Genomic DNA, 12,399 nt, shown 5'->3' on the forward strand with positions numbered 1-12,399 from the left:
ATCACTGAGACCATTTCTAAGTTTAACTCTAATCTGGACAAGCTATTTGATATAGTGAAGTGCAAGTGTGACATCGTTTTTTGTGAGGAGGCAAATTGTAGTTCATGTGTTTTTAAAGCTCGTATTTCTTAACAATCCAAGAGAGAAAACAAAATTCCCAGAATAAAACTTCAGTTTATGAAGTCTCAAAGAGAAAAATTTGGGAAAAAAAGTTGAATGCAAATGGGTGCACAAGATTTTAAAGAAGCTAACAGACAAGAAAAAAACTATAAAAGGAAGGAAACTGAAAAAAAGTCACAAATAGAATACCTATCTTTTTATTCTCAAGAAAAAAAAACTAAAGTGCCAATTAAAAATATTGAGAATAATGACAATGAAGTTGTTGTTTCTGAAGTAAATTCTAAGTACATAAGCAGACAAGTTCCTAAAAAGTCATTGAATACGAAAGAAGTTACATTAGCATCATTAAGATATGGTGTATCAAATAGAGCAACTGCTGCAATTTCAACACTAACACTGAAAGCAGCTAAAGAGGGTATAATAAATATGTAAAAGCAGCTAAAGAGGGTAAAATAAGTATTTATCTAGTGATCAATGATATCTATACCAGATAACAAAAGCTATTAAGGATAAAATAATGCCAGAAGATTTAAAAGAAATTTAAATTTGTCCCTGCAATCATGCACGCTGGTTAAACTTGGCAAGTAGGCTTTGCAGAACCTGGTGTTCACACCATGAATTAAATGGAAACGATGCTGAGAATTTAAAACACCTTGTACAGTTCTGTGTTGGTGTTTACTCTGTATTATGGTTTGAAATTAAGGTAAGAACTTTTTATATTTACTCTGATAATTTTTATTTATGTGTGTATGGATAATTAAAATTTATAGAATTAATAAAAAATGTTTAGATAAAACAAAAATGGACTAACGAACCATACCATATACTTTCAAACAGCTGAAACTTGTCTGAAAAATGAACTTAAATATTTAGAAAACAAGAAATTTAAATAGAAAGAAATACTGCTGTTATATCAAGAAAAATTCCAACAATTAACACTGATGCTGAAACTATTATCAAACTGAATGACTAAAGCACTGATATTTAAAAATTTTCATTTCCTTTTTTTTGCATTAGTTTTACAGAAGGGCCAACACATTTAAAATTCATATGGCCTAAGGATTTATTTTAAAAAGTTGAAAAATGACTCGCCCTTATAATAACAACAATAATAATGATAAAAATAAAAGGAAGACAAAAAAGCAATAAATCATTAAAAATTTGAGATATATCAATACAATTTAAATTTTTATATCAATAGAGTGACACTGAAAATCATAGAAGAAATGATATAAACTATATTAAAATAGTAACAACAATATTAATATTGTGGGAAGAAAAAAGAAAATTGTTAAAAAAGGATATTTAAAAACAACAATCAGTATTAAGATAAATAAGTTACAATTTAAAAATAAGCAATGAAAAGTTACACTATCATGTAATATGGTGGCATTTTATAAAACGATAATTTTCTAGTATTAAATATTCAGTTTCAATTATTTAATGCATGTTTAAATAATAATTTTATAAGAGCCTAATTATATTATTTAAATAAGTTAATTAAAAGTTAATTGTAGAAAAATATTAAACAAGTTGTAATTTGTCATATAACTGATCAGAAGAATTAATGGAAATAAATTTTGTATCATCAGCATATATTTTGAAATTTTTTAGAGACTCAGGAAGATCATTTATATAAAAATAAAAAGTTGTGGACTTAATAAAGAGCCTTGAGGAACTCGACTGTACACATCAGCCAAGTTTTTATTTTTTTATTTTAATTCACTCCCAACAAGACTACAAGCAACCACTCTTAAGTTAGGAGTTACTAGAAAAAAGAACGGAGTTATAGAGCAAAGAAACGGTTGACAGAAGACTTGAAATGCTGTAGGTTGTATGAGTCAGGAAAACATAAAGATGGCAGAGAGTTCCAAAGCCTTGAAGTGCTGGGAAAAAAACTAGACAAATAAAAGTTTTTAGAGCATGCCGAGACAGATACAGTAAACGAATGAGACCTAGCTGAATGACAAGTCAATCAAGATGAGTTTTAGTTGATTGAACTAGAGATGATAACTCCAATGAGCAGCGACCACAATATTATTTGTAGAAAAGAGAAAGAGATGCGACTTTGCGGTGACGGGAAAGAGGCTCAAGCATGGCAGATAGAATGAATTTAACTACATTGACGTTTGTGTTTTTGGACTTTGTCTAGAAAATAAAGAGCATCATTAGAAGAACCAGCCCAAATATGACAACAGTATTTCATACAAGGATGAATAAGAGATTTGTAAAGGTAGAGAATGGAGTTAGGAGTAATAAATTGGTGAGCACAATAAAGAGAAGCAACTTAGGTTGATGCTAATTTAGCAATCAATTGTATATAAGGTTTCCACGAAAGGTCAGTAGTGAACGATATTCCAAGAAGGCATAAAAAAGTGAACTCAGTAAGAAGGTTGCCATTTATTAATATAGGAATGTGGACAGTATTCTGATAGTTATTTGCAGTAAATAACTGAGTTTTGTTAGAGTTAAAACTTACAATCCCATTGCAAGTCCCAATCTGTTACAGAAGTGAGATCAGATTTAAGATCGGCTACCTGTTCTAAGCGATCAAAAAGAGAGGACTTTTAATCAAGGCAGGAGTATAAAGTTGAGTCATAAGTAAATAGAGGCACTTTAGATGAAAGGTTGTCAGGTAGATCATTAATACAGATTAGAAACAAAATAGGAACAAGAATTGAACCTTGAGGTACCCCAGCATTTACTGGGAACGAAGAACTGCTTTATTAAAGTCATCCTTGGCCTTCAAGGATGACTTTAATAAAGCAGTTAGAAAGAAAAAACTTAATAATCTCAAAAATTTTCCCAGATACGTCATATGAAGCAAGCTTATTATCAGATACCATTTTCCAGCAGGCAGGAAAACAAGACTCATTTAGTCAGTCTTTTATTAAAAAGTTTAGAGAGAACTGAAAAAGGTTCTGGAGAACAATTTTTTAAGACAATGACAGTAATATTGTCTGTATCACAAGCCATAGAAGAGTTTAATAGAGATATGACTTTCGCAACGGAAGCTGGAGTGATTTGAATGTCTAACAATAGGTTAACCAGTTTAATTGGAATGAAAGGAAGAGAATGGCCATAAGATTTGAGAGCTGAATTAGAAAAAAAATTCTTTGCAAATAGTTTTGCCTTAGGAGAGGTAATAAGATCAGTCCCATGAATGAGAAATGGAATGTTAGACATACGCTTGTTAATGACGCTGTTGAAGATTTTCCAAAAGTCTCTAGAGCCTAAGTTCTAAAATAAGATACAAGATTAAGTGAGAATAACTGAGAATAATGGAGTGAGAATAACTGAGAATAATGGAGTTTTGGATCTGACAGCACTTTTTTACAACAATTTCTTACAATAATAAACAACTGTTTGTTCTCAAGAGAGTTCTTTTGAAAAAGATGAAAAAAATGATTACTATCAGATGTAGCAGCTGCACAAGAAGGTGAAAACCATGAACTAGAGGCTTAACTTAAAACTTATGAGAAGGAATAAAAGCTTTCATTCCTGCCCGAATCCAGGAGGTTATGTAGAAGGTACATTTATCAGCTGAAAAAGAAAAGAAATCAGCCCAAGGACTGTCACAAAGAAAATCACAAAAAGATTCCCAGTCAACTTTAGGTAGTAGTAAGTAATGCGATGATAGGGAGAGTCTGAAAAGGAAGTATGAGATAAAAGATTTAATGAGATCATTGCATGGTCAGAACCACCTAAAAAAGAAAAAAGAGAACCTGAACAAAAGCTAGAATCAGAGACCAGACATAACTTAAGGAGTGAAGGTAAATGATTAGGGTTGTCAGGAAAACGAGTCACAAAGTTAACTATCTGAGTAAGAGATTGATAAATGCAGAAGTTATAGACTTTTGTGCCAACAGGGTCAGTGGCATTAGAGCCAAGCCATTTGGTTTGAATAGCATCAAATTAATAACAAAATTATTGGCAGAGAAGTAAAGAGCAAGGTCATAATCGATTTAATTATCACATCAAAAAGAGTCCAGTCTTGAAAAGAAGGAGTACGATAAAGAACTAAGAGAAAGGAGATAGACTGAAGAGGTGGTAAGTGCAAGCATATAAAAAAATGGTCAAAGAATTTGAATCTGATTTCACGACAAATAGATGAATTAATGCGTATATATACACCCAAGCCAAGCATATGACTATTGGAGTCTTTGCAAATCAAAGGATAGTAACCATCAACAGTGAGATCTGAAAAAGGAATAGCAATATTTAAATTAGTCTCACTACAAGCAAGTAAGTTTAGTAAATTTTGCAAGAGATAAGATTCAACAGATGGAAGGTTGCTTCACAGACCACGAATATTTGTAAAAGATATATTAAAACAGTAAGATGGTGGGAATGGTTTTTATGATAAGCATTTTGGGTTACTTTTGGCATGATTTTAGTTTAAAGAGTTTAATTTGACTCATTTATTGATGGAGCATGGCCTCCTAAGCAATGAGCCATGCAATTGTCTCAGTCCTTTTAATTATTCATAAGTTGTAACATGGGGCTCCTTATGTGGTCTCGACAAAGCGCACCAAAAGCATTAACAGGGACACTGTCCATTAATACTTTGATATTTTGCAGCAGTTGATGCAATCAGCCACTCTGAGAGCTACCACAGAGTTTGGGAAACCTTTCTACCAGCCTACCTCAGAACCATTAAACTGAGTTTTAGGGCTGTACCCTCATTAGGAGATAACAGGAAGAGTTACATAGCCACAATCAAAGAGGCAAAGCAAAAACTTTTGAGTAGAGTCAAGAAGATCCAGCATTCATCATCCTATGCAGGAAACAATGTAACAGGTTTACATCTACACCGGCCTAGAAGATGAAGAAGGGGAATAATAAAATGACATTTGTTCATAAGAGAGATGTTCTTGTAAAAAAGATGAAAAAAAATTTGTTCATAAGAGAGATGTTCTTGTAAAAAAGATGAAAAGCCCGAGTCAAATATTATTAATATTTGACCCGGGCTAGGCTTGATAAAATATAGCTGGGGCTGGGTTTGTGACTGGGGCTGGATAAAAAATTATACATTCTAAAGTACATTTTTAAAATTCAAAATTCATATATTATTTTGTATATATATGCATATATAAGCATCATGATCAACATGATCATCATTACCATATATTTATCTGATCATCTTCTATTTTGGCAAATACTACACCATATAAATACTAAAGTTTATATAAATATGAAAGGATATTGTTTGCCAGCATCTAAATAAATAACAAAAAAATATGTTTATACTCATAATATGTATGCATAAAGCGCATCTTTATGCATACATATTATGATTTATTCCTTATGCATACATATTATGATTTATGCATACATATTATGACTTATTCCTTCTGGAAAAAAAGCTTCCAAGAAGCTTCCAGAATTCCAGAAGGAATAAAAGCTTCCAAGATGCGCTTTATGCATACATATTATGAGCTTGGAAGATTTCTTCAATATTAAGTCAAGCCTCATTCTACTCCGCATTTTTTACCATCTTGGGCGGTTGCTTTATTAAACAGTAAATTTTTTTTCATCTTTTTTACAAGAACATCTCTCTTATGAACAAATGTCATTTTATTATTCCAAGAAGCCAATGTAAAATGGTCCTTTCTGATGTTAAGCTCTGTTATCCAAAGTTTACTAAATCTTGTATCTTTTATCAGATGTTAGGATCTAGAGACTTTTGGTAAGTGTTCAACAGTGTCATTGACTAAAGCAAGTCTAACATTTAATCTCTAATTCATGGCTCTGACTTTTTACTTCTCCCTAGTATAAGGCAGAGTTTTTTTGCAAAAAAATATTACTCTAATTCAACTCTTGAATCTAATGGCCACACTCTTCCTGCCACACTCTTCCATGCTAAAGTTTAATCTCAATTAAACACTTCTACTGTTTGTGCTCCAGACAAGATTTCCATCATAGTCTTAAAAAAGTGTTCTCTAGAATTCTCTTCAATTTTTGCTAAACTTTTAATAAGTGCTAAATAAGTGGTTCTAATTTTTCAAAACTCTAGAAAACACTTTGACCTTTCCAACTATTATACGATTAGTCTTCACTCTGTTATAAGTTTCTTTATATAAAGTTTTTGAGATTAATAAATTATTTCTTTCTAACTGCAGAATTAAAGTTATTCTTGAAGGCCTACTTTCCACTTTATTTCAAGTAACTTTAAGGGTACCACAAAGTTCTATCTTGCTCCTGTACTATTTCTTATCTACAATAACAATCTTCATGAAAATTTTACATCTAAAATACCTCTATTAGCTAAGGACTCAACTTTATACTTTTATTCTTCTGTAACAGCCTAAGGCTTGCAGTGGCTTGTGGATTTAAATTTTTTAAGGCAACTAAACTCATTTATTTACTGCAAAAAAATATTGCAATATTGTTGGCGTTCCTATATTGACAAATAACAACCCTCTTATTCTCAGACAAAGTCTAAAAGCACATTGTAAATGTAATTAGGCCAAGTTTGAACCACTCTCCCATTGTTGTAAGGTTGCATTTCTTTCTTTTTTCTACAAATACTATCATGTTCAAACAAGCTATCATCACTATTATGATAAACCAAAAATCATACTTACTTGGCTTCTTATTCAATAAGTTGCATCCTTTTACTATATCTGTCTATTCATCCTATAAAAACTTTTATTAATTCAATTTTTTGTACTTGCACATCAAAAAAGCCTTTTAACTCTTCCACATCTTCGTGTTTACATTTTTAATACATCCTACAACTTTCAAAGTCTTCAGTTAACCATTTACTCTTTTAACTTATAACTTAATAGTGGTTGCTTGCAATCTTGTTAAAAGTAAATTAGAGTTTAAAAATATATAAATATATGCTAGTATGTAATAAATAGTAAATGTAAATATAATATTATAATACAAAAAGTATTATAAATTTTTTTCTAGCCCCGGCTATCAACTCCTACTAAATCTTATAATTTTGCTGGGGCCAGGGCCGGGTTTGCAAAAGGTCTCAATGTCATTCCATATTAGTAAGCAACCAGGGCTAGGGCCCCGGCTGCTTACTAATATGGAATGGCATTAAAAGCTTTTACAAAATCAAGTAAAACTACATCCACTAAAGTTCCTTGATCAACATTTCTTGTAATATAATTCATAGTTTAAATTAAATTTGTTTATTTTTAATATATCTGCCTATTTTTAATAAAACCATGCTGTTAATGAGCTGCAAGATTATTTTTGTGAAGATATTTTACAAAAATAAATGTTTTTTATTATGTCTTGAAGTATTTTAAAGTAATAAAAAGTAGTGATATAGATCTAAAAATAGGTCTAAATTATTTACTTTTTACATTTTTAATTAGTTTCTTAAACTTTTTCTTAAAACCTTTTTCATATGAAGCTTATTTCTTGTTTTTCAATAAGATTTTTTTTATAATTGACCAATAACTTTTAATAACTTGCTGCTCGGGACATTTCGAGGCTTTGCTTCCTTAGGGTGCCCCAAAATTAAAAAATTATTTACACATACATTTTAACTCCACAAATTTAAATAATGAAACTTATTAAAGTGTTTTACTTACAGTTAAATTAAACATTTCTGCTTTAAACATATCTAACATACTGCTATATTCTGCTAGACTTCTATCAAATGCTTTACTTGTAGCAGTTAATTGTTCAATTTTAGATCCAGTGTCAGCCATCCCTGTCTTCAATGTATCAACATCATTTATAATTAATGCTACCTGGTTTAACAATGGAGAAGAGATGCTTGCTCGTGTTTGAATAATGGAGTTATTAAGAGCATCAATCTAAAAAGAAAAACTAAGATTTAACTCGAACAAAGTTTTACTTACAAAAAATTTGATCAACTAATAAACATTAATATAGAAAATATGCGCATGATGAAACAATATAGGTTTTTTTTTTTTTGAAAATGTGTTCTCTTATGTTAAAAAGTAAGAAGCTTGAGCAGAGATTATCTATGTTTCTGTTTGGATAATATATACTTCTGAGACTATACTAATTTCTTTTACAAAATAATTCAATGATATTTTTGGTTAAAAAATAAAAAGCTACAAAAAAAAACTTTATTTTTATTCATATTTTATTTCTGTATTTTAATGTTCATGAACTTTTTTACTTTTTAGTAACTTAAATAGTGCTTGCCTGCAGTCTTGTTAGAAGTTGTTAAGGGGTAAACAGATTCTATCTGTAGACCAACCTTGCACCCCTTCTTCATCTATTAGGCTGGCGCAGATGTATTTTTAATACATTTTTTCAAGTTTAGGATGTTGAATGCTGGATCTAGTTGACTCATTGCACAAGTTTTGCTTGTGTCTCTGTTTTCATGACTAGGCAACTCATTCTATTATCTCCAGTTTTATGGTTCTGAGGTCAGCTGGTAGTCAGGTTTCCGCTACTCTGTGGTAGCTCTCAGAGAAGCTGAATCCATCAATAGTTGTAAAATATCAGAGTACTAACAGTACAGTGTTGCGCATGGATAGTGTCCATGTTCGTACTTTTGGTGTGCATTGTTGAAGCCACATTTGGAGCTCTTTGTTACGGCTTCGGGTTTATTAGTAGTAATGAGGCAATTGTTTGGTCTATTAAATAGTGTACTGAGTACTATCTATGCTTTGAGTCAAGTTCTTTAACAAATTTAAAAATGAATAAAGTACAAAAAAACTATAAAAGACAAAAAACCATCATCATCACCAAGTTCTCAAAACCTATCAGTCACTAATACTTGTAGTATTCGAAGTAACTTTTCTTTGTATCGAGTCTTATCTCTTGCAAAGTTCATCAGACCTACTTGCTCTTTGTGAGACTAATTTGAGTTTGGCTGTCTCATCTTGTGATCTTAGTGTTGATGGTTATCTTTCTTTATTATTTCTTTTATGTGCTTTCATTTAGTACCACTTCTATCACCTTTATCTTTGTCATATATCGCTCTCTTTCATCTCAAGACTGCACTCTTTTAGATGTTATTTCTGATCAAATTGACCAAGCACTTTCTCTTTATCCATCAGCCAATATCGTTATTGTTGGTAATTTTAATGCTCATCACACTGAATGGCTTGGCTCTAGTGTCAGTGACTCTGCAGATGTTAAAGCCCACAACTTTTGCCTTTCTCAATCTTTAACTCAAATAGCCAACTTTCCAACTCGCTGTTCAGACAACCCAAATCATTTACCTTCTCTACTCGACTTATGTCTTGTTTCTGATCCTAGTCAGTGCTCAGTATCTCCACATACACCCTTAGGTGCTTCTGATCACGGTTTAATCTTTTTAAAACTATTATCTCATTTTTCTTCTTTATCAAAATCACCCTATCATCGCACCTTCTACAACTACCTTAAAGCTAACTGGGACTCTTTCTATGATTTTCTTTGTGATGACCCTTGGGTAGAAATCTTTTATCTTCCAGCTGACAAATGAGCTTTCTACATAACTACTTGGATTTAGGCTGGCATGGAATCTTTTAATCCCTCTTGATAATTCCAGGTCAAGCCTCACTCTTCTCCATGGTTTTCATCACATTGTGCTGCTGCGATTGCCAGTCGCGACCATTGCTTCCATAACTATTAGCAAGGCAATTCTCCAGAAAACAGACATCTGTTTACTATTGCTAGAAACCATTGTAAAAAGGTTTTGTCTAACACCAAAGGCTGCTATTTTCAGGTCATGAAATCTCAAATTTCATCTAAAAAATCAAGCTCTTGTGACTTCTGGAGAATCTTTAACAGTATCAATAATATAGGCAAATCTGTTATTCTACCTCTCTTTTAAGGGTTTAGTCTTTGTCACCTCACCTAAAGACAAAACTGAATTGTTTGCTAAGAACTTTTTCATCAATACCATCTTTTGATTCAACTAGTTGCATTCTACCTAATATAGCCGTCAAACAGATTGATCCATTGCTTGACATTCGTATTTTAAGTCGTTTTCTGCTTTGACTCTTCTACAGCTTGTGGACCAGACAACATACCTGCTATAGTCTTGCAGAAGTGTTCTCCAGAGCTGTTACTTCTAAAAGAAGTGTTGTTCCGGAGCTGATACTTTTAAAACTATTTAGCAAGTGTTTATCAGAGTCTTGCTTTCCAGCCTGCTGGAAAGAAACATCTGTTATCCCTATTTTCAAAAATTCTGGAGAGCGATCTGACTCGTCTAACTACCATTCCATTAGTCTTCTTCCTATCATAAGCAAGTTTTTGAATCTTTAATTATCAAACACTTAATCTCTTATTTTGAATCTAATAACTTTCTGATCATCAATATAGATTTCAATCTTCTCATTCTACAACTGATTGGCTAACAGTAATAACTGATAGGTTTTATTGTGCATTAGATAGAGGTAGAGAGGTTAAAGCTATTGCTCTTGGTTATCTTCTTTATAATCTTTCTTCTTATGGTGTATCAGGTAACATGTTTAAGATTAATGAATCCTTCCTTTACATATGTGGTATAAAAGGTTTCCTCAATGGACAGCACTCTTCTTCATATCTTGTAACTTCAGGGGTTCCTCAAGGTTCTATCCTTGGCCTTATACTCTCTTTAATTTGCATTAACGATCTTCCGAATATTCTCACATTTAAGGTGGCATTGTTTGCTGATGATACTACCATTCATTCTTGTCTTGATAAAAAGCCAACACTCTCTCAATGCTTGGAGGGGGCATTTGAGCTTGAAAAGGATCTCACTTCTGCTACAGCATGGGGCTCACAGTGGTTGGTGAACTTTAATTTAGATAAAACTTATTTTTTTTCAGCTAACTGTTATTGCAATAATTTAGATTTTCCTAAATTTATGAACGGTAATGTATTCGATGAATCATCTACCCTTCATCTTCTAGGATTAACTCTTACTTCCAATCTTTCTTGTATATCAAACACTGTATATCAAATCCATTGCAAAATTAGCATCTGCATCTCTTTATCATGCTTGACACTTTCTTACTCCGGATTCTATTCTTTATCTCTATAAATCTCAAATCTGTCAATGTATGGAATACTGTTGCCATATATGGGGCGGATCTTCCAATGATGCCCTTTCTCTTTTAGACAAGGTGCAAAAAGGTATCGCAAACATAGTTAGATCTGCTCAACCTTGAACCATTATCAGCCAACCTCCAACTATTATCACATCGTTGCAATGTTGCTTCTCTTTCTCTTTTCTACAAATACTAAAAATGGGCACTGCTCTAAAGAGCTAGTGTCTCTTGTGCCTTCTACTAAAATTTTCAAGTTATTCGTCATTCAATTAAGTCTCATCTTTTTTCTGTGGCTGTTCCTAAGTGCTCCAAAAACTCTGATTCCTCTAGTTTTTTCCCTCGAACATCAGTTCTTTGGAATTCGCTTCCTTCATCTTGCTTACCTGATTCATATAATTTGCAATCTTTCAAGTCGTCTGTCAATTGTTATTTTGCTTTATAACCAATTCTTAATATGATTTTTGAAAACCTCAAGACTTTTTGCAGATATGGTCTCACTATTTAGAGTATTCCAAAACAAGGTGGCTCTATATAACGTACAGCATGAACCATTATACATGGAGTCTTTAGGAGGTAGAATGAGATTTTTGTCATGCCTTGACAAAAAACTCATTTAACCTCCTAAAGGTAAAAAAGGTAAAACAGTCATGCGGAATTTAGTCGTACGCTTTTGAGAGGTCTAATGATATTGATCCAACAACACCGCCATTATTAATACAATCATGCCACTTATAAAGTAACGAAAAAAGGACATGCTAAGTACTATAACCTCTTCGAAAACTACGCAAAAGTTTATCAAATCTAGGCTCAATAAATATCAACATTTGTTCATATAAGACAGTTTCAAAAACTTAAGAAAGGGGTGGTAAAATTGGGACATTCTTCTTCATTCTAGAAATGACAGGAATTTACCATCATGAATACTATTATTTATGCAATCTGTAAGACTGTCCCTAAAGTGAACAATTTGAGATTTTAACATAAAAGTTTGTATATCACCACTAGTCTTTTTCTTAACATTCATAGACCCTATAATTTTTGTAATATCATTAGGTGTGATTTGATGGAACTGGAAACTATAAACTGGAAAAAATTTACTACACGTAGTAAATTTTTTTTTTATGTTTATTATACTGGGATGATCAATATACTTTTTGATAGCTGCATCAACTGGGTCTATAGAGCAAGAAAATAAAGACGAATGTATGAAGTCTGTACTACCAGATGGCATTGCAACGTTTATAAAATAGTTATTAAAAATATTAGTCAATAAAAAGTTGCCAGTGATGATGCTACCATTTTCAACTAAAGT

The 12,399-nt window shown here is 32.0% G+C and overlaps 1 protein-coding gene across 2 annotated transcripts in view; it reads right to left on the bottom strand.

Moving 5' to 3' along the window:
* The window catches only part of LOC136082354 (uncharacterized), a 67,038-nt gene that overhangs the window by 11,942 nt on the left and 42,697 nt on the right, over positions 1-12,399 (bottom strand). For both annotated transcript variants that reach the window (XM_065801380.1, XM_065801381.1), the window contains exon 5: positions 7,677-7,904. In XM_065801380.1, the coding sequence (XP_065657452.1) occupies positions 7,677-7,904 (228 nt within the window). The remainder of the gene's footprint in view (positions 1-7,676; positions 7,905-12,399) is intronic.

This window comes from Hydra vulgaris, chromosome 07, assembly GCF_038396675.1.
Source record: "Hydra vulgaris chromosome 07, alternate assembly HydraT2T_AEP".
NCBI lineage: Eukaryota > Metazoa > Cnidaria > Hydrozoa > Anthoathecata > Hydridae > Hydra > Hydra vulgaris.